Source organism: Acanthochromis polyacanthus, chromosome 14, assembly GCF_021347895.1.
Source record: "Acanthochromis polyacanthus isolate Apoly-LR-REF ecotype Palm Island chromosome 14, KAUST_Apoly_ChrSc, whole genome shotgun sequence".
In the NCBI taxonomy this organism is placed as follows: domain Eukaryota; kingdom Metazoa; phylum Chordata; class Actinopteri; family Pomacentridae; genus Acanthochromis; species Acanthochromis polyacanthus.
The window spans coordinates 39,128,374-39,145,001 of NC_067126.1; the positions used below are offsets into that span (position 1 = coordinate 39,128,374).

A 16,628-nucleotide genomic window follows, 5' to 3' on the forward strand; every position below is an offset into this window, starting at 1 on the left:
ATTTCATTTAAACAGTCACAACTTTTACATACATTTTACAGCTGCAAGCAGATTTTCCCCATAGATGTCTATACACTGGGGCTGCAGCCAAGAGCTATTTTCATTTTTTTTTACTGTGTTATTTGCTTGATTAATCAATTAGTCATTTGGTCTATAAAATGGAAAGAAAACTGGGGAAATTAATCAATTAATGAGTGTTTCCCAGAGCCAAATGTCTTTTGTTTACAATCAAAAGATATTCAGTTTGCTTTCATATAACAGTAAACAAACCAAATCATATTTGAATTTAAGAAGCTGGAATGAAAGATAATTATGGAGTCACAGGAGTATGGAGTGACAGGAGTGCCACATCAAAATATAAATAAATAAATAATGAAATATAAAGAGAAATAAATAAATAAATAAATAAAAATTTGTCTTTACTTTTACCTTTTCTGTTGTTTCCTTTTATTTATTTATTTGTTTATTTATTTGTCTTTATATTTCCACATTTATTTATTTATATTTTGATGTGGCACTCCTTTTACTCCATAGCTAATATCCCTTTAAAAAAATGACTCAAACAAATTAATCGGTCATCAAAATAGTGGGGGATTTATTTATTTATTTATTTGTCTTTATATTTCCACATTTATTTATTTATTTCTCTTTATATTTCCTTATTTATTTATTTATTTATATTTTGATGTGGCACTCCTTTTACTCCATAGTAATATCCCTTTAAAAAAATGACTCAAACAAATTAATCGGTCATCAAAATAGTGGGGGATTAATTTATTTGTTGACAAATAATCATAATAATCAATTAACTGCTGCATTCTATACTATAAAGCAATAAAATGACTAACTTTGTGGCCATGAGCAAACCTCAGAAACCCAAAAGAGTTTTAGTTTTTCCCTTAAAAAGAAAGCCACCATGTATTTAGATGCCGATGGATTCAGATAAGGATTAAAACTTGGGCCTATTCTGTATAGCAGTATATAGACGTATTATTTATAAATGAGCATTTGTTTTCACATTATTTTATAAGGGTTGTGGGGTCACTGTGGTTGATCTCATCATGATTTACTACGCAGCATCTCAAACTGTTGGAAGTTAAATAATTCAAACTAAATTTTTCATTTTATTTTATCATCTGCGGATCATCCAGCATGCTATGCGGATAAGGAGCTTTAATTGTGAAGGGCTGGGTGTGACTTACACAGGCTTTCTCCTCGTAAGTGGTGAGTTCACAGAAGATGTGGTCGGCGTGAGCGGGGCTGATCCCAACCTCAGAGAAGGTTGCCAGTTTCTCAGACACCTGATCCAGCAGAGCCCTCACCTGCAGCAGAAACACCGCAGTCAGTTTTCAAGCTTAAAAGGGATCATGCTGACTGAAGTCTAGTCTGAATGGTGTGAGCCGAGTTACCAGACTCCAGCTCACCTCTCTGTAGTTGTGCTCAAAGTGGCGCAGTTGGAGACACTGCTCCAGTTTGGTGTGATGCCTCACCCAGAACTCATCGAAAGCCCTTTCCGTCTCGTCCAGCTGAGACAGCAGCCTGACAGACGGTTCAAAAACAGGCGGTTGAGCAGAGCAGAAAGCAGCAGCAGAGACAGAAATGAATCAAGCAGAAAATGCAGACTGAGGTTTTTGGATCTGCTTGATTTTCTGTTTGCGTGCATGTGCGTTAGGAAGAAATAATGTCTGCTGACACGAGAATCAGTGCTTTCAGTGCAGTTTGAACACTCACTGACCTCACAGCTCGCTGCACTGACAAATATTATCTCTAACATAGGATGCAAAACAAAAAAAACATCAACTCAGATAAAGGAAAACAAAAAAATGTTTACTGGCTTAAATCTTATATCACCACTAAGAGGCTGCAGAATCCTTTTACATAACAGTGGTGGGACTTTATATTCTTCACTTAAATCAGTGATGGCAACAGCAAATTCTGATTTCAGCTGAAAGTTGTTGACCGGGGGAGGAGGGGGGGCCTGAAAAATGAGCAAAAACATAATAATACTACACTTGTTTAAGTCAGGGCTATTAGATCTATCAGGTGCTGTATTCTAACCCACCAATTACTGCACTAAGTCTGTTTTTTTCTTTGTAACAGGCTTTTGCTAGGAACACTAGATTCATAACATCGAATTTAAACAAAAAATGGTCTCAGATGAGTTATTTCACCGGTAAGCAGCTGTGTAATACACAGGATGATGTAGAGAGCTGATTAGATCATGGGTAGAAGCCAGACACGGAGCTGATGGGGTTCTATCCGTCTTGTCTGCGTTTATTTCACTCTAGCTATGACAACCTGCTAACAATATATTATTCCTCACATACATCTTACATGTGAAAAGTAATCCCACGAGCTCTTGTTTCCTTACAGCGCTCATTAGAGCATCCATAGGCTGAACAGAAATAACTATGCTGGAGTCAGAGGGAGATAGTGTGTAGCTTAAGTGTTGAGTGGCAAAACCAGCATTGTAAAAAATATCCGAGCACTTTGTATAGTAGCTACACGTGTGACGTTTCTAAAAAAAAATCAAACAGTTTGGCAATCGGTTCAAAATTCAGCGAATAATTCCACTTTGAGATTCAGCAGTACCTCTTGCCTCCGTAGATGTCTATACACCGCTGCCTCCGCTGGCCCCGGTTCAAGATGGCGGCGCTGTAAGCACGCCTCTCGACAGCCTACGAGGCGTCTATGTACATATGTCTATGGCTGGGCCGTTTACAGTCGAACGGAGTCTCGTGGACTCCCGCAATACAATAAAGGTTTCAAATTTGAAATTAAATCGGCAGAAATCCGCGGAAAATTGCCATCCCTGTTAAATATATTTTATTAACAAATGTGTTATACAAGAGCTTCTGACATTCATCGTCTATTGACTATTTTCTGATCGTTCAGATTATCCATAACTCTAAACAGTTAAAAAAAATCTGCTTTAGAAATACTGTATTCTCCTCATTGACAGGGTACAAATATCCAGGTTATTATTTCAAATATTATCGTAAATGAATATGAGAAGGTGAAAGTAAAGATCTGTTTGATAAATGATTCAAATGATCATCAGTTTAACGGGTCAGAGTGGAAAAATGCAAAATAAGACATTAAATGACTGTTTTCTTTCAACTTTTGTACTTGAGTAATTCACTAATCACTTATAAAGCTTGTTTGGCATTTAGTTTCTGAAGTTGTGGCTTTGATGCCTTATTATTCAGTGTCTACTGTCACTCAGATGATTATGTCTAGAATTGTTCTTGATTAATGAGATATCCTTAAGTATAACGGTTGCCACCCAAGCTTTCTGTCTTGGGAATAAAACTGCACATGTGTAGCATTTGAGCTCTGCACGTTCGGTTCCTTTTTGACTAAATACGTAGATAAGACCAGTTATCCTGATTCCGTCCTGCAGCTGCGCCAGCGTTACTACATCTAACCTTTGCACTGTGGCAAGGTTCTCCAGCTCATCCTGGTTCATGTTGTGGTCGGGGTCTCGCACCACCGGCTCATTGATGCTCTCCAGCAGCCTGCTGCCTTGACCCAGAGCCACCAGAATGTCCTCCTGCACACAGACAGACGGGTTAACACATCATCCAGACAGATAGCAGAGCATGCAGATAAGAAAACAAGGTGTGTGTGTGTGTGTGTGTGTGTGTGTGTGTGTGTGTGTGTGTGTGTGTGTGTGTGTGTGTGTGTGTGTGTGAACGGGGCTACCTTCATTTTGTCTTTCTTGCTGGTGTGTGTGCTCAGCAGGAGGGTCGTGGCCTGGATTTCATTTGGGAGCTCAGTTTCTGCCAGTTCAGTCCCAAAAGACTGCAGCGTCTGAGCCGTTTTCTTTACCATCAATGCGAAGCCTTCAATAGCCTGAAACATACACGATAGAAAAGAAACTTTAAGCATCATTTCAGTGCTTCGGTAAAGCTGATTAGGTGGACTGTACAGTAACTGTTGATAACATACATTTGAACATACTTAAATAACTTTTTTCCATGATTTTATCAAACAACATTTTAATGGTGGGATTTACAATGTAAACCGGATCTCCGATATGTTGGTGAATGAGGAAAATAAATTTATTAGATTCTTTTCTGTGGAACTTGTTGACCAAAATTAGAAAAAGATGAGTGGAATGTAACGGCTCAATGTTCTATTTCAGTTGCTGCAGTTGAATTATTATTTATAATAATAAAATACGTGAGCAGAAAGAAAAGTATAGGTAACATAACTGAATACAAGTGCTTAGGCTTAAATATCTGTTGTTGATCAGAAGTGATTTTAACGAGCTAAATACTGATTTAGCATAACACAAGCTCGTTAAGTTAGACGATCCGAACATTTTTATTTTTAACTGAAGAAGAACAGTTGCAAGGAATCCATTTACAAGTTAAAAATTGTGTTTCAATGCAGAAGCAGAATGTTTTTAGACATTGGAGTCACCATTTAAAATCCACGATCTTTGTATGTTTTAAAGTATGAATTTATCTTATTTATGAAGTAACTAGTGGCTGTAAAAGAGAACTGCACTGCTTTTTATTAAACTGCTTTTTGTTTCTTAGAACAAACACAGAGAATCTTTTTTGTCCTGTTTATATTTCTGACTTTGAATGGGACCAAATGTAACCAAACCAATTTCCCATCAGGGATCAATAAAGCATTTCTGATTTTGATTTAAAGAGCTGTTTTAGTGTCGATGCTGGCTTGTCAGTGGACCGTACAACGTGTACATACAGTGCGGTGTGAGATCCACTTGTCGTGGCAGTACTCCTGCGTTCCTCCGAGCTCCTGGGTCAGCTGGCTGCGGTCGATGTACGAGTGCAGCTCAGTTATAGAGCTGAGCATAATCACCTGAGAGGGAAACATCCCATTACACTCGAAGTATTGGATCACAAACACATTTACTGTATTCCTCAAGAAACCCAATTTCTTTGAAAGGTCTTTGACCTTATTGCCAGTGGGCTCGACTCAAATAGGAGGGTTTCTACTCGTGTACGCACCGGCACTTTCATCTTGAACTCATCCTTGTTGAACTTGAAGAGGATGTCGGAGAGAGTGCGCTGTAGGAGGGTGGTGGGCCTCAGAACCAGAACCAGCTGGAGGTTCCCTGGGAAGGAGCCCTGAAATCAGAAAGCAGACTGTATAAAAGAACAGGCAGGATCCTCCTCTTCCTCCTCCTCCACCCCGGGTCACTTTCTGCTGACAGCCTCCACTATCTATTCATTATTCCTCCTTTTTGTTTCTCCTTGTGGAAATTCTCGCTCAAACACATTAGAGCATGTGAAGAAGCTTGTAGAGCTGCAGAGAATGAGGAAAATGTGGGGGATGCAGGGAACCAGCCGATGGCAGGAACATTAATCTTCATGTCCCTGAGATGTTTCTGCACGAATAATAAGGAAGGACGAATCTCGATGCGCGTGTTCAGGTTTTCCTTTGAACCATTGTTCAGTTAAATTAGCATAGTTTCGATGCATTTTTGAATAAAAAATGCAGCTGTCTGTCCATCACTCTGTTCACCTCATGGCTGCATGGTGAACAGATGAAGGCATGTTCTAATTTGTGATTTGGGACAATATACATTTTGAATAAAATTAACTTGACCACTGATTTGTGCACAGACAGAAAGCAGAAACCTGTCTAGCCACATGTTTTCATTACATCCACATCCATCCTCTTTATATTCATGATGCGGTCTGCCCACATACGCTCAGCTCGGCCTGTGAAACCAATAAAACGTCAATTAAGCGTCGTGACTGACACCCATCGGCAGACTCCAAACTGCTGTGAAAGCAGTCAGACGGTGGTCTGGGGTAGACACTGATCTCCCCTCCTGAGGCAACACAATTGTTAACGCAGCTTTAATTAGCTAATGACCTAAATGGATGGCTCGCCTGATTGGTCGTCCTCCCTGAAGTGAGTCGAGGAATGCTGGTCTAAGCAGAAGCCACAGTGAACACATTGTTCATACAAAAAAAAAAACCTCTTGGGGAAGGAACTGTTAATGGAATTAATAAATCAATTCAGCGTTTGTCCTTCCTGGCTGACCTGCTGGAAGAAGGAAGATAACTGTGCTGAAAATGGTTATTAACTATCTGGAGAAATGAAACGCACCGTCGATGGAGTTTGCAGATGTTTGTAAATCCATGTTGTATTGGTGATTAATGGATCTGTCATCACTGCATAAAATAAGAAACAGGCCTCTTTAAAGCGTAAATCTGGCAAAATTCTCCATTTTTTCACCATCAACAAATCCATTTAAAGATCCAAACTAAGATGTGATCCTAATTAATGTGACTCTGTACTCCTGCTGCAAACATCTGATATGCTTCTTGTATACTTTGGTGGAAAAAAATAAATGCTAGAAATTTTCTTAAGGAAAACATTAGAAGTTTTATTGATATATATGTACTCACTTTAGATATTTTTTTAATTTTTTCCAAAGCTTTTTACTCATTTTTAAAAAAATATTTACAAGAAATTTTGCGAAATTTGGGGGGATTTCTTTTAAAATAAAACTTTTAAGGAAAACTTTTAAGGAATTAATTGGAATTTTCGTCCTGAAGGTTTTGCAAATTGTCTGAAATTTAAGGAATTTTTTGCTGAATTTTGGGATTTTTTTTTCAGAGAAGGAAACAATATTTATTGGTGCCCATAAATGAGGACAACAGGAGGGTTAAAAGTGGGTGATAAGTTCGATTATTATAAATAACACAGATGCAGTAGTAGATTCCTCTTTTGTGGAAAATAGCCCAAGAAATGCTCAATTTATTCCTGTTTGAGCGATGATGGCTTTAAAGCTGTTTGAGGACATTATTTTTGAAAGAAGAACTTAAATATTATACACAAGTGAATAAGCTTATAGCCACAGGGCTGCAGGCAGTTTTGGTTTTGCTGTTTTTATGGGCTTTGTTTCAAAATCGCTGTAAGATGTCAGCAGTCTTACTCCCTACAAATGTATAATGTGGCTTCAAACCATTCGACCGTGCTGCTGGGATCTGTGGCAGTCATGGTCTACTTGGTCTTTGTTCTCTGTCAATGGCGCGCACACACACACACACACACACACACACACACACACACACACACACACACACACACACACACACACACACACACACACACACACACACACACACACACACACAGAGCCAGATAAATGACAAGCTTCAGGGACTGAGAGTATAACTGGTGACTTAATAATGAACTCCAGTCTGTAAACACTTTCCGTAGCCAGATCCAACTCAGCTAGTGTGCACAAAAACTCTAAATCTTACCAAGTCTATTTGTCTTATTTTTAGTCAAAATGTCTCATCCCACTTGATTTAAGATAAATTCACGTAACAAGTGACATTTCAGCAGGTGGAGGGACTTGTTTTAAGACAGTACATCTTAAATATCCTGTTATCTTGAAATTATCTCGTTTTGAGTTGTATTTTACAACTTCTTCTTCTTCTTCTTCTTCTTCTTCTTTTTATTTCAAATCAGTACTGGGGTGCAATAACATAGTTCATACTTTTTACAACAAATAATAATAATAATATATATATATATATAAGTACAAATTTACATCCCTGTGATTTGAAAAGGGGATGGAAGAAGCTTACGCTTATAAGGCTCAAAATAAGTTTAATACATCTCAAATTAGGAGGTTACATGAAAGCAAAAATCTACTTTTGAGTGAAAAATTATTATTTTTTTAGCATGTCTGGCATATTTTAAGACACCAAAGCTTGACAATTCTGGTAAAATATAACTTAAAATAAGTTTTTCCAGCTAATCTCAGTATTCTAAATATCACATCTTATTCAGGAAATCTTCCCGACCCATTTATCATTTGTTCAACTCGCAGATTTTTTTCACTTATTTTAAGGTAAAAGTTTCTTGAAATAATTATTTTTCTTGTTTTGAGAGGAGCATTTTTTTCCTGTGGCAGCTTTCCTTGAAAACACACTGACCCACATTCACACGTATGCGCAGATGTTCTCAAATATACACAGAAGACCACAAAGACTGTCATTCAGCAGCATTAATGAGCTTATTTGCTCACTCATGCACATCCACGTGAGGATACACACAGACTACAAACAGAGCAGCGCCAGTTTTCATCATCATGTGTTTAGCAGCTTGACTCGATCACTCCAAACAGGACATTACTGCGGGTTGACTGAATGCCCCCTATTACCGGCATGTCAACCTGTAAAAGCCCCCCCTTGTGGGATTAATAAAGCTTGATTTGAGATGACTGAGCGAGTCTCTCATGTCCCTGGAGACAGTAGGTGGTGATATTCATCTTTTGGTATGTCTGTCTTTGTGCTTATTTATCATTTTGCTGCATGTGAGGATCTGTTCAACCCCAAGAAAATTATTTATGTAATTTATCCTCAACAACATGCCTTTAAAAATGCAAATATTCTTCTTTTTTTCCTATAAAGCAGCAACAAAAGTCATCTGTGCATTTCACTTGTAGGTAGCAGAAGCTCAGTGCTGATATAAATAAAGAACATGAATCAAGCGGATGGTCACCAGTCCATTGTTGTAGCCCAAAAAAGCAATATGCCCCTCCTTTATACACACTATGGAGCGCTGCCAGTGTTTCTTCACCTCACTATAGAAAACATGAAACACAGATGAACATACAGACAGTTATTGTTCACAACAAAAGCCTGAAACAACTTAAAGAAGCAACAAAAAAAAAGCAGAATCCTGATCATTTCAGCAACATGACTACTGTCACTTCTGCACATTACAAGAAGGTGGATGTCTGCCAAATAGGAGGAACAACAACCGTTTCTGTTTTCCTGCAGCAGCTGAAGAGTAAAAGAAGACAAAAGACTATTAGATAGCTGTTGGGCTGCCTCTCCTGAAGCACAGGAGACCTTAAACCAGTCTGAGTACCAGTTATTCATTCACAGAAATGACTCAGTATTGAATAGACGCAGAGATGCTGATTGAGGTACGCCATCTCCTTCTGTCCTTTGGCCTTTGACTGTTTATTTCCCCCTGTAGCTATGGAAACACATGCTCGGCTGTGATGGTGATGGGAGAGGGTATGAGGATGCGGGTGGCTCATATCAGCCCCCCGGGGAGGAAGGGGTATTAGTGGTGGAGCTGTGAAGGAGGGATGGGGACGTTCCAACACCTCTGAATGGCCTGACAAGTCTTTTTCCTCCAATGGGGAGAGGAAGGTGTGAGGCTTCTCAGTTCCCTCAAACAGCTGATTATTAAATGGACATTTATCTCCCACAGAGACTCAAAGACATTCAGACTGTAAAGCAGAGTCAGATCTGCAGACACAAAGACAAACTTACTGCGATACGAAGCAGGGTCCCCTTGACAGCCGCCCATCGGTCTTGCCGGCGATCAATGACCAGGATGAAACCCACGCCTGTCGACGACAAACTGGAACAGACAAAACAGGGGTCCATCAGGCTCAGGGGTGTCAAAAATGAGGAGATCACGATGATTTTTAAAAGACAGAAAAGTAGGGATTCCATAACGAACTCAAGAGCAACAACAAATTATAGTTTATTCTGTGACGCAACGGAGAAGCCAGCTGATTGTTCACAGCTTTCTGCTTTGCTCAGCTTCTCTTTATCTTCTCAGACAGCTGGTGCAGTAAATAAAGGGAGAAGATGTGGAGCACCTCCAGGTTTCTTGGCCGACAGCCTCCAGCTTTCAGCTCTCTCCCTGCATCCCCCCCCTGCCCTCGCTGTCCTCTGTGGTCTCAGGAGAGAGGAAGGCACCGTGGTTCAAACAACATCTGACTACTGCACGTGAAGCTCACCATCAGAATCCACCTGAGAACATGATGCATCTCCAGCACATGTGGGCAGCACTGACATTACCTGTCGTGCAGAAATATCCCAGCAGTCCTCAAGTGTCTGATTTCCTATCTGTCATTCTGCAACTTGCACAGGCAGAGTTAAAACAAAACGCAGTCCTTCCACAATAAGAGCCAGCACAGTAGAGGAGGTAGATCCCAGCGTGCTTCAGACCAAATGCTCCAGACCATCACAGACTCCAGCCTCTGCACCCCCCGCACTGCATCTTTAATCCATCCAATGAGAGACTGGGAGCTGCTGGGACACAAGCCAATCCCAACAAAGCAGCAAAGTAATGGCAGCTCTAGCAGCCAATCAGCAGATCTTTATGAATGTGGGCGGGCTCAAAGAGGATGTCAATATAAACACTGTCAGGTTCCAGCTATTAGGATAATAATGAATTAAAACATGTTTTTACTCCCTCTCACTGGGCTATTTGCATTTATATTGGCACTTCTCATCAGTTTCTTTGCACTTTCCTTCACCTCTCGTCTGTTTCTTTTGTCTTCATCCATCATCCCCTCCTCTCAATCATCAGCACAGACTCTCAACAGCCAGTGGGGCTCTCAGACTGTTTTACATCTTGGCTGCTGTGGAGGAGGAGGAGGAGGAGGAGGGGTGGAGCGGGACAAGAGCTTTTCTGCCTCTGAGACATTTATGACTGCTGAGATGAGAGGCTGGTTTATGCTGAACGTACAACACCAGAGGCTGAGAAGAGGAATATGAGAGGAAGATGATGAAATGGGATCCTGCTGCTTCTGTCAAACGACAATGACCCAAAGTGTGTCTCTGCTAACTGCTGTGCTATCTTCTGTTGGCCTGTGTTCTTTGTCTTATCTGTTTAAGGGCTATTTGTGTCGCTTTTGCACTGAACTTGGCACATTCACATTAGTGTTTTCTGAATATCAGTGCATAAATAAACAGATATGAATTTATTTTTTGGCAAAATGTATTATTTACACTATATCAAGATACCATAAAAGCAGCAAGTTCTAAATTAGGTTTTGTAGTGGAATTATAAAAATGTAACCAAACACACGGATACTGTAAATCCTGCTATGTTGCTTTGTAAAGACACGCTCTCCCACATACTGTATTCCTCGTTCATTTAAATATTCATAGAAATTGCCTGGTGATGCCACAGCTGCACATGTATGAGTGTCCTTATAATAATAATGGGATTTCTAAGGACACAGCACCACGAGCTGTGTGTTGAGCTGTGAAAAAGCTTTGCCTGATGGCAATGCAGCGATGAGGAGAAATTTGATGCATGAATGCAGACACAGCAACACACACTCCTATACGCTCCCCTCCTTCTACGGTGCTGAGCAAAGCAGAGAAAATAGGGTGTTAATATGAGAGCAATGATATATTAAATTAAAAACTGATTAAATAACCATGAGAGCAGAATGTGTTTCAGTTCTGGCTAAAAATCTTAGCGGCAACTGTGTCTCTTTAACATGTAACCTATCTACTAAGCCGGATTCCTGTGTGAATTCACGTGCAAAGCCAAAAAAAAAGTGAAGTTAGAGTGATGGGCACATGGTCTGCACATGTCTTAACCCTTCTGTTGTCTTCATTTACAGGCACCAAAAAATATTGTTTCCTCGTCTGAAAAAAATCCAAAAATTCAGGAAAAAAAATCCCCAAATTTCTGAAAATTTGCAGAACCTTCAGGAAGAAAATTACAAGAATTCCTTAGAAGTTTCCCTTAAAAGTTTTATTTTAAAAAATCCCCCAAATTTGTCAAGAAAATTCTTGCAAGTATTTTAAAAAAAATGAGTAAAAATCTTCCAAAAAAATCCTAAAAATATCTAAAGTGATTCCATATATATCAGTAAAATTTCTAATATTTCCTTTAAGAACATTCACATAAAAATCAACCAAAATCCAGCGAATTTCCTGCATTTTTCATGTTTCTTTTTTTCCTCAAAAAATGTTTAAAAATTTCCCAAAAATGTTGAAAATGCAGACATCAGAAGTTTCACTGCGGAATTCTTTTTTTTCTCCACATTTTCAAACTTTAAAGCGGGTCAATTTTGACCCGCAGGAAAACATAAGAGTTAAATCATTCACTGAGAGCTGTTTTACATGCAAAGTCAAGCGTGAATGTATTGGGATCCCAAAAATCAAATGACAAGACTGAAATGATTTCAATACTTAACACAAGCTGCTGTCAGTCTAGCAAATGCGCACATGCAAAGATTAGCAATTAAGTCTGCAATTAATATCGATCCAAAAGTATTTATTTCAAACAAGCAGCAGCTGTTCAAGGTCATGATACACAGATGTAGGACATTTGCCCCTGGACTTTGTGAGGCCTCTCGGGGGTGGAAGTCCCTCAGGTAGCTCCAACCATCTGTCTGCGCATTTACAACAGCTTGAGGCTCAACAAAATCTCCCCCCCAAAAGACAACCTTCCTTCAGAGAACGTCACCACCAAAATGCAGGTGAATTTACAACCAACGATCCACTCACTTCAGGGTCAGTGTATAACTGCAGGACTTTTTGTATCATAGTCGACATTTTTGCTGTTTTCAGGCCTAAAACCAACATGGCCGCCTTTAACCAAACACCACATGGCATTTTAGAGAAAGATTCTTCTAAATATTAAATATACAACATTAAATAAGTCAGAAAGCCTTGGAGTCTGGCCAGTCTTTTCTTCAGGAGGAAATGACATCATGAGGAGCAGGTCATGTGATCTGGAATTAACACACTTCCTGGAGAGGAGTTTTTGGAACGGGGCACTTAGTGGGAAGGGATTTAATTTGATATTTTCCATGTAAAATTTGATATATTGCCAAAAAGGAAATATCTGTCATGATTATCTGACCTTAATAAAAGAACACAATCCAAACTATTTGTGAATCAGCTCATTTTATTATTGTTTAGCTCATTAGAAGGTGGTTGGTGTTAAATTCAGACGTTATTTAGTTGATATTTTAGTGATATCAAGTCATTTTTATTAATAAGTGATTGTTTCCATAATAAATAATTATGGGATTTGTAAAGACATGATCATAATGAACATAAAAAAACATAATTTTTCTTTCTTTAAATAAAAATGCATGCAAGATATATCCCATGGACTTCAAAAGTCCCTCAATTTATATACTGACCCACGACTTGCATGTCTTAATACAGATGCACAGGTATTCATGTGAATTCAACACACACTTCCACACACACCATTTCCAAACACAGCTCTGCTCAGTTGCCTGTATGCATTATTCAGATTCAACCAGACAGAATCACTGCAGATTCTATTTTTACACGCTTTGCCGTTCCGGGCAGGATGAAGGAGGTTAAGGACGGACAGGAGGAAGAGCTAAATGGAGAAACTAAAGGACAGAAAAACAGCAAAGAAGAGACAAAAATGAGCCACAGAAAAGAGACAGGTTGAAGTTATGAGAAAAGAGATTCAGATGAAAGAATGCTTTTATGTCTCTTCTTATTTATAGAAGATGAAAATAAGACTGGTGCTATTTATTGCCCATATTGACGAATATCTGTTCAGAATGTGAGTCCAAATCCCTGAACTTATCTGACATGAGGTGTAATTAAGCATCAGCTGCCACCTACTGGCAGACTGGATGTATTTTCAGGTTCATCAGCGGTGTTGTGCTGCAGCATCAAGACGGAGAGAACGAGGCGATGGTGACACCCAGAGAGTAAACAGGGAGGACAAATGAGCAGCTTTATTAGACGTGAAGGAGACAGGTGATGTTACACATGATGTTACCTGGGAACACTTGTCAGGTAGGTGAGCACGTTGTGAAACTCTCTGTCAGTGATCTCCCCAAACGCAGGGAATTCTGGGAACACGATGATGGGGCTGCCGTTGTCTCCTCTACCTCCTACGAAAAAGAAAAGCATTGAACACTGAAGCTTTGCACATGAATATGAAGGAATTCTGTATCTCCATGGGGACGTTCGGAATCAGTGTAGCATAAAATACACAATGATATATTTGTGAAGTAAAGAAATCCTTGTATGCTGTTTTCTGGGGGCTTTGTTCCTCAATCTGGCAGGAAATTGACTGTAGATGTGCAGCTCGAATACAGGGGAGGAAGCGCTGGATAAGAAGAAAATGTGGCCACTGGGGGGCACTAGTGGTAAAGTCATATTGTGATGACTGGAGGGCCTGTACACAAATACCAATATCCATCATAATAACAATAATATAGTCTCCTGTGGTTCATTTTGAAACAGATGCACAGCAAAAAGAAACCACTGGTAACATGATAACTACAATTTTTAAATACAAAATGCTTTAATATGCAGGAAAGGAGGATAAAGCGGTGTATAGAGGATGGATGGATGCAGGAAAGGACAAGATTAAGATACCTGACGTGTCAACAATCGAGTTACAAATGGTTTATTGGTTCAACAAAACCGATATTGGATCACAAGTTTTTCATTCATGATTAAACAAATATGATTCCAAAAAATATCTTTTGCAATTAATTAGAATTAAACACTTGAAATCTTCCCAATCTGCTTCCTGAGGACTGCTTGAACTGGTTTGATGGGATTTAATTGCCATTAAATTCTGATTTACATATTGTTAAACCCTAATTAGTCCACAAACTTTTTTTAATTTTTCCAACTAAACCAAAGAGAAGAGCACAGAGTTAAAAAGAAAACAAATAAAAAGAAAATATTTATATGTAGTAGCTCCAAATGTTGGCAGGAAGCTGACTGAGTATGTTTTGAGACTCACCTCAATTACTCAACGTTTCAAGATGGGATAATAAAGTGAGATGAAGAAATGACACGATGTGCAGAGATGCTGCTGTGTTTGCACACAATGATTGATGCTGACACCAAAAATCTCACCTCTCTCTCTCTCTCTCTCTCTCATACAAACACACAAACACAGCATCTCCCTCCCTGTGTGGAACAGCTGCTCGGTCAGCGCATGCGACTGGAATATCAATCTGTCTGCCTTTTCTTCTCCCGTCACTATAGCAACAGCAAGTGCCTGGTCATGGTTTCGACGTCTGCTTAGATGTTTGTCCGCAAAATGGTTTCCAGACTCAGCTGCAGCCACAAGGTCACCTCCGCCACACGCAGAGACGACAGTTTTTATATTACTGCAGGCATGGATAGAAGAGGTGCCACAAATATCTATGAAATCCTGCTAAGAAGGACGCTAGCGGAGATGAAAAGAAGTTTATCGTGCACAGGCGGTAGTGAATTACAGAACAGGTAACAGTAGCGAGAAGATAGGAGGCGACTGAAGCAAAACCTGACGAGCAGCGACAAGGAAACGGACGAAGGAGGCATTTGAATAGCAAATCATTAGAAAACAGTTCAGATGCAAAGTGGAAAAATTCAAATAACATCTGACTGCAGGTAATTAAGCATGAAAGTGGCAGTGACGCACTCACGTATTTAACAACTCAAGCACACAGATAAGAAAAAACAAAAACAAAGCATCACCTGACAGGAAGGCAAACTGCTTTCTGAGGTCGGGGGTGATGTCAGCAGCTCGGAGCGGACTGCTGTCCAGCTGCATGATCTCATCTGTAGAAGAGAGAGAAAAGAGAATATTAGTGAAGTCACTGCATAAAGCTAACAAACACGTTCATAATGATTCATCTATAGGAGAGAGATTACAAGACAATTTAACTTGTCAGGAAATTCCAGACCACAGAACAGAGACAAGGACTTTAAGCACTGAATACTGTTTTGTTTACTCCAAGTTTGATGTTGGTTATTTTTTCTTCTATTATTACTTTTTCCAAGTCAGTTAGCATCTACTCTGTACGTCTTGGGGCCTGTTTGTTTGGCACATGCCTTACTGTTGACGACCTGATATACTTTTATTAAAGTCAGGTAAAGTAAAATGACTAACTTGTATTTATCTGAGCTACTCACATTGCGAGAGCAAGTAAGATAGAGCATGTTAAGTACTACGGTATAAATACAACTTGCTTGTGTTGAGACGCTTCACAATAATCGTGTTGAGTGAGTTATGCATAACTGTGTTTATTACATTTAAATTAATTGTGTTTATTGAAAACAACACAACCATTTTCATTACGTTTAACATAATTGTGTTAAGTAAAATCAACATAACTGTATGATGAAGCATTTAAGTAAGAAAGTTTGTTCAGATTTACCCTAAAGCATGCAGGAATAATTAGTTTATTTGACCACTTCCTATTTATTCAACCTAGTTTCATGGGACCGGTTGACATAACTGGGTTAAGTAAATATGATGTTTCATTTCTTTGAGTGTTCCAGAAGTAATGAACAATATTAACTGCTACACTGTCAGCGTACCACAGCGTACACTGTACCATATTAGACTAAAACACAGTTAAACTGTAATATCTCCAGTATATTAGGACTAATGGTTACTTTCAGCAAAGCCCTCTATCTGTCTCCTTCTGTCTTAGATAGCACACAGTATCGATAAACTAACAGGCTTCATTAACAGCCCTTCACCCCACATGCAGGCCCTTTATACGGATTAAAATAATCAGATTTAGGGTTCATTCCCCCAGTGGGACACTCTGATTATACCAGGGACCAAACAGGAGGCTGGGAAGCCGAGCAGGAAGTCTGTGACTATTTGAAAGGACTTTATTACTACATTAGGAGTGTAATGATGTTATAGAGGCAGAGGCAGTTGTGCAGCATCATAGTCTCAGACGTTGCAAAGTCAAAGCATAGAGATACAGCTGAAATTAATTCCCAGTCGGCCAGCTGCTAGAACCTCATGAATATGCATTAAAAGGCCCTGAAAACCTACAGTATGTCCTTAATCATCTTCTCACTGCAGTGTAAGTAATTAAACCATACGAACAC

General features: G+C 39.4%; 1 protein-coding gene across 1 annotated transcript in view; it reads right to left on the reverse strand.

Moving 5' to 3' along the window:
• Positions 1 to 16,628, reverse strand: part of mcf2lb (mcf.2 cell line derived transforming sequence-like b) — a 47,794-nt gene that overhangs the window by 17,477 nt on the left and 13,689 nt on the right. Inside the window, exons 2-10 of the mRNA XM_051958648.1 lie at positions 15,255 to 15,338; positions 13,552 to 13,666; positions 9,294 to 9,384; positions 4,986 to 5,105; positions 4,720 to 4,836; positions 3,706 to 3,855; positions 3,429 to 3,553; positions 1,425 to 1,539; positions 1,203 to 1,322 (exon numbers count right to left, since the gene is read on the reverse strand). Coding sequence (XP_051814608.1) covers positions 1,203 to 1,322; positions 1,425 to 1,539; positions 3,429 to 3,553; positions 3,706 to 3,855; positions 4,720 to 4,836; positions 4,986 to 5,105; positions 9,294 to 9,384; positions 13,552 to 13,666; positions 15,255 to 15,338 — 1,037 coding nt within the window. The remainder of the gene's footprint in view (positions 1 to 1,202; positions 1,323 to 1,424; positions 1,540 to 3,428; positions 3,554 to 3,705; positions 3,856 to 4,719; positions 4,837 to 4,985; positions 5,106 to 9,293; positions 9,385 to 13,551; positions 13,667 to 15,254; positions 15,339 to 16,628) is intronic.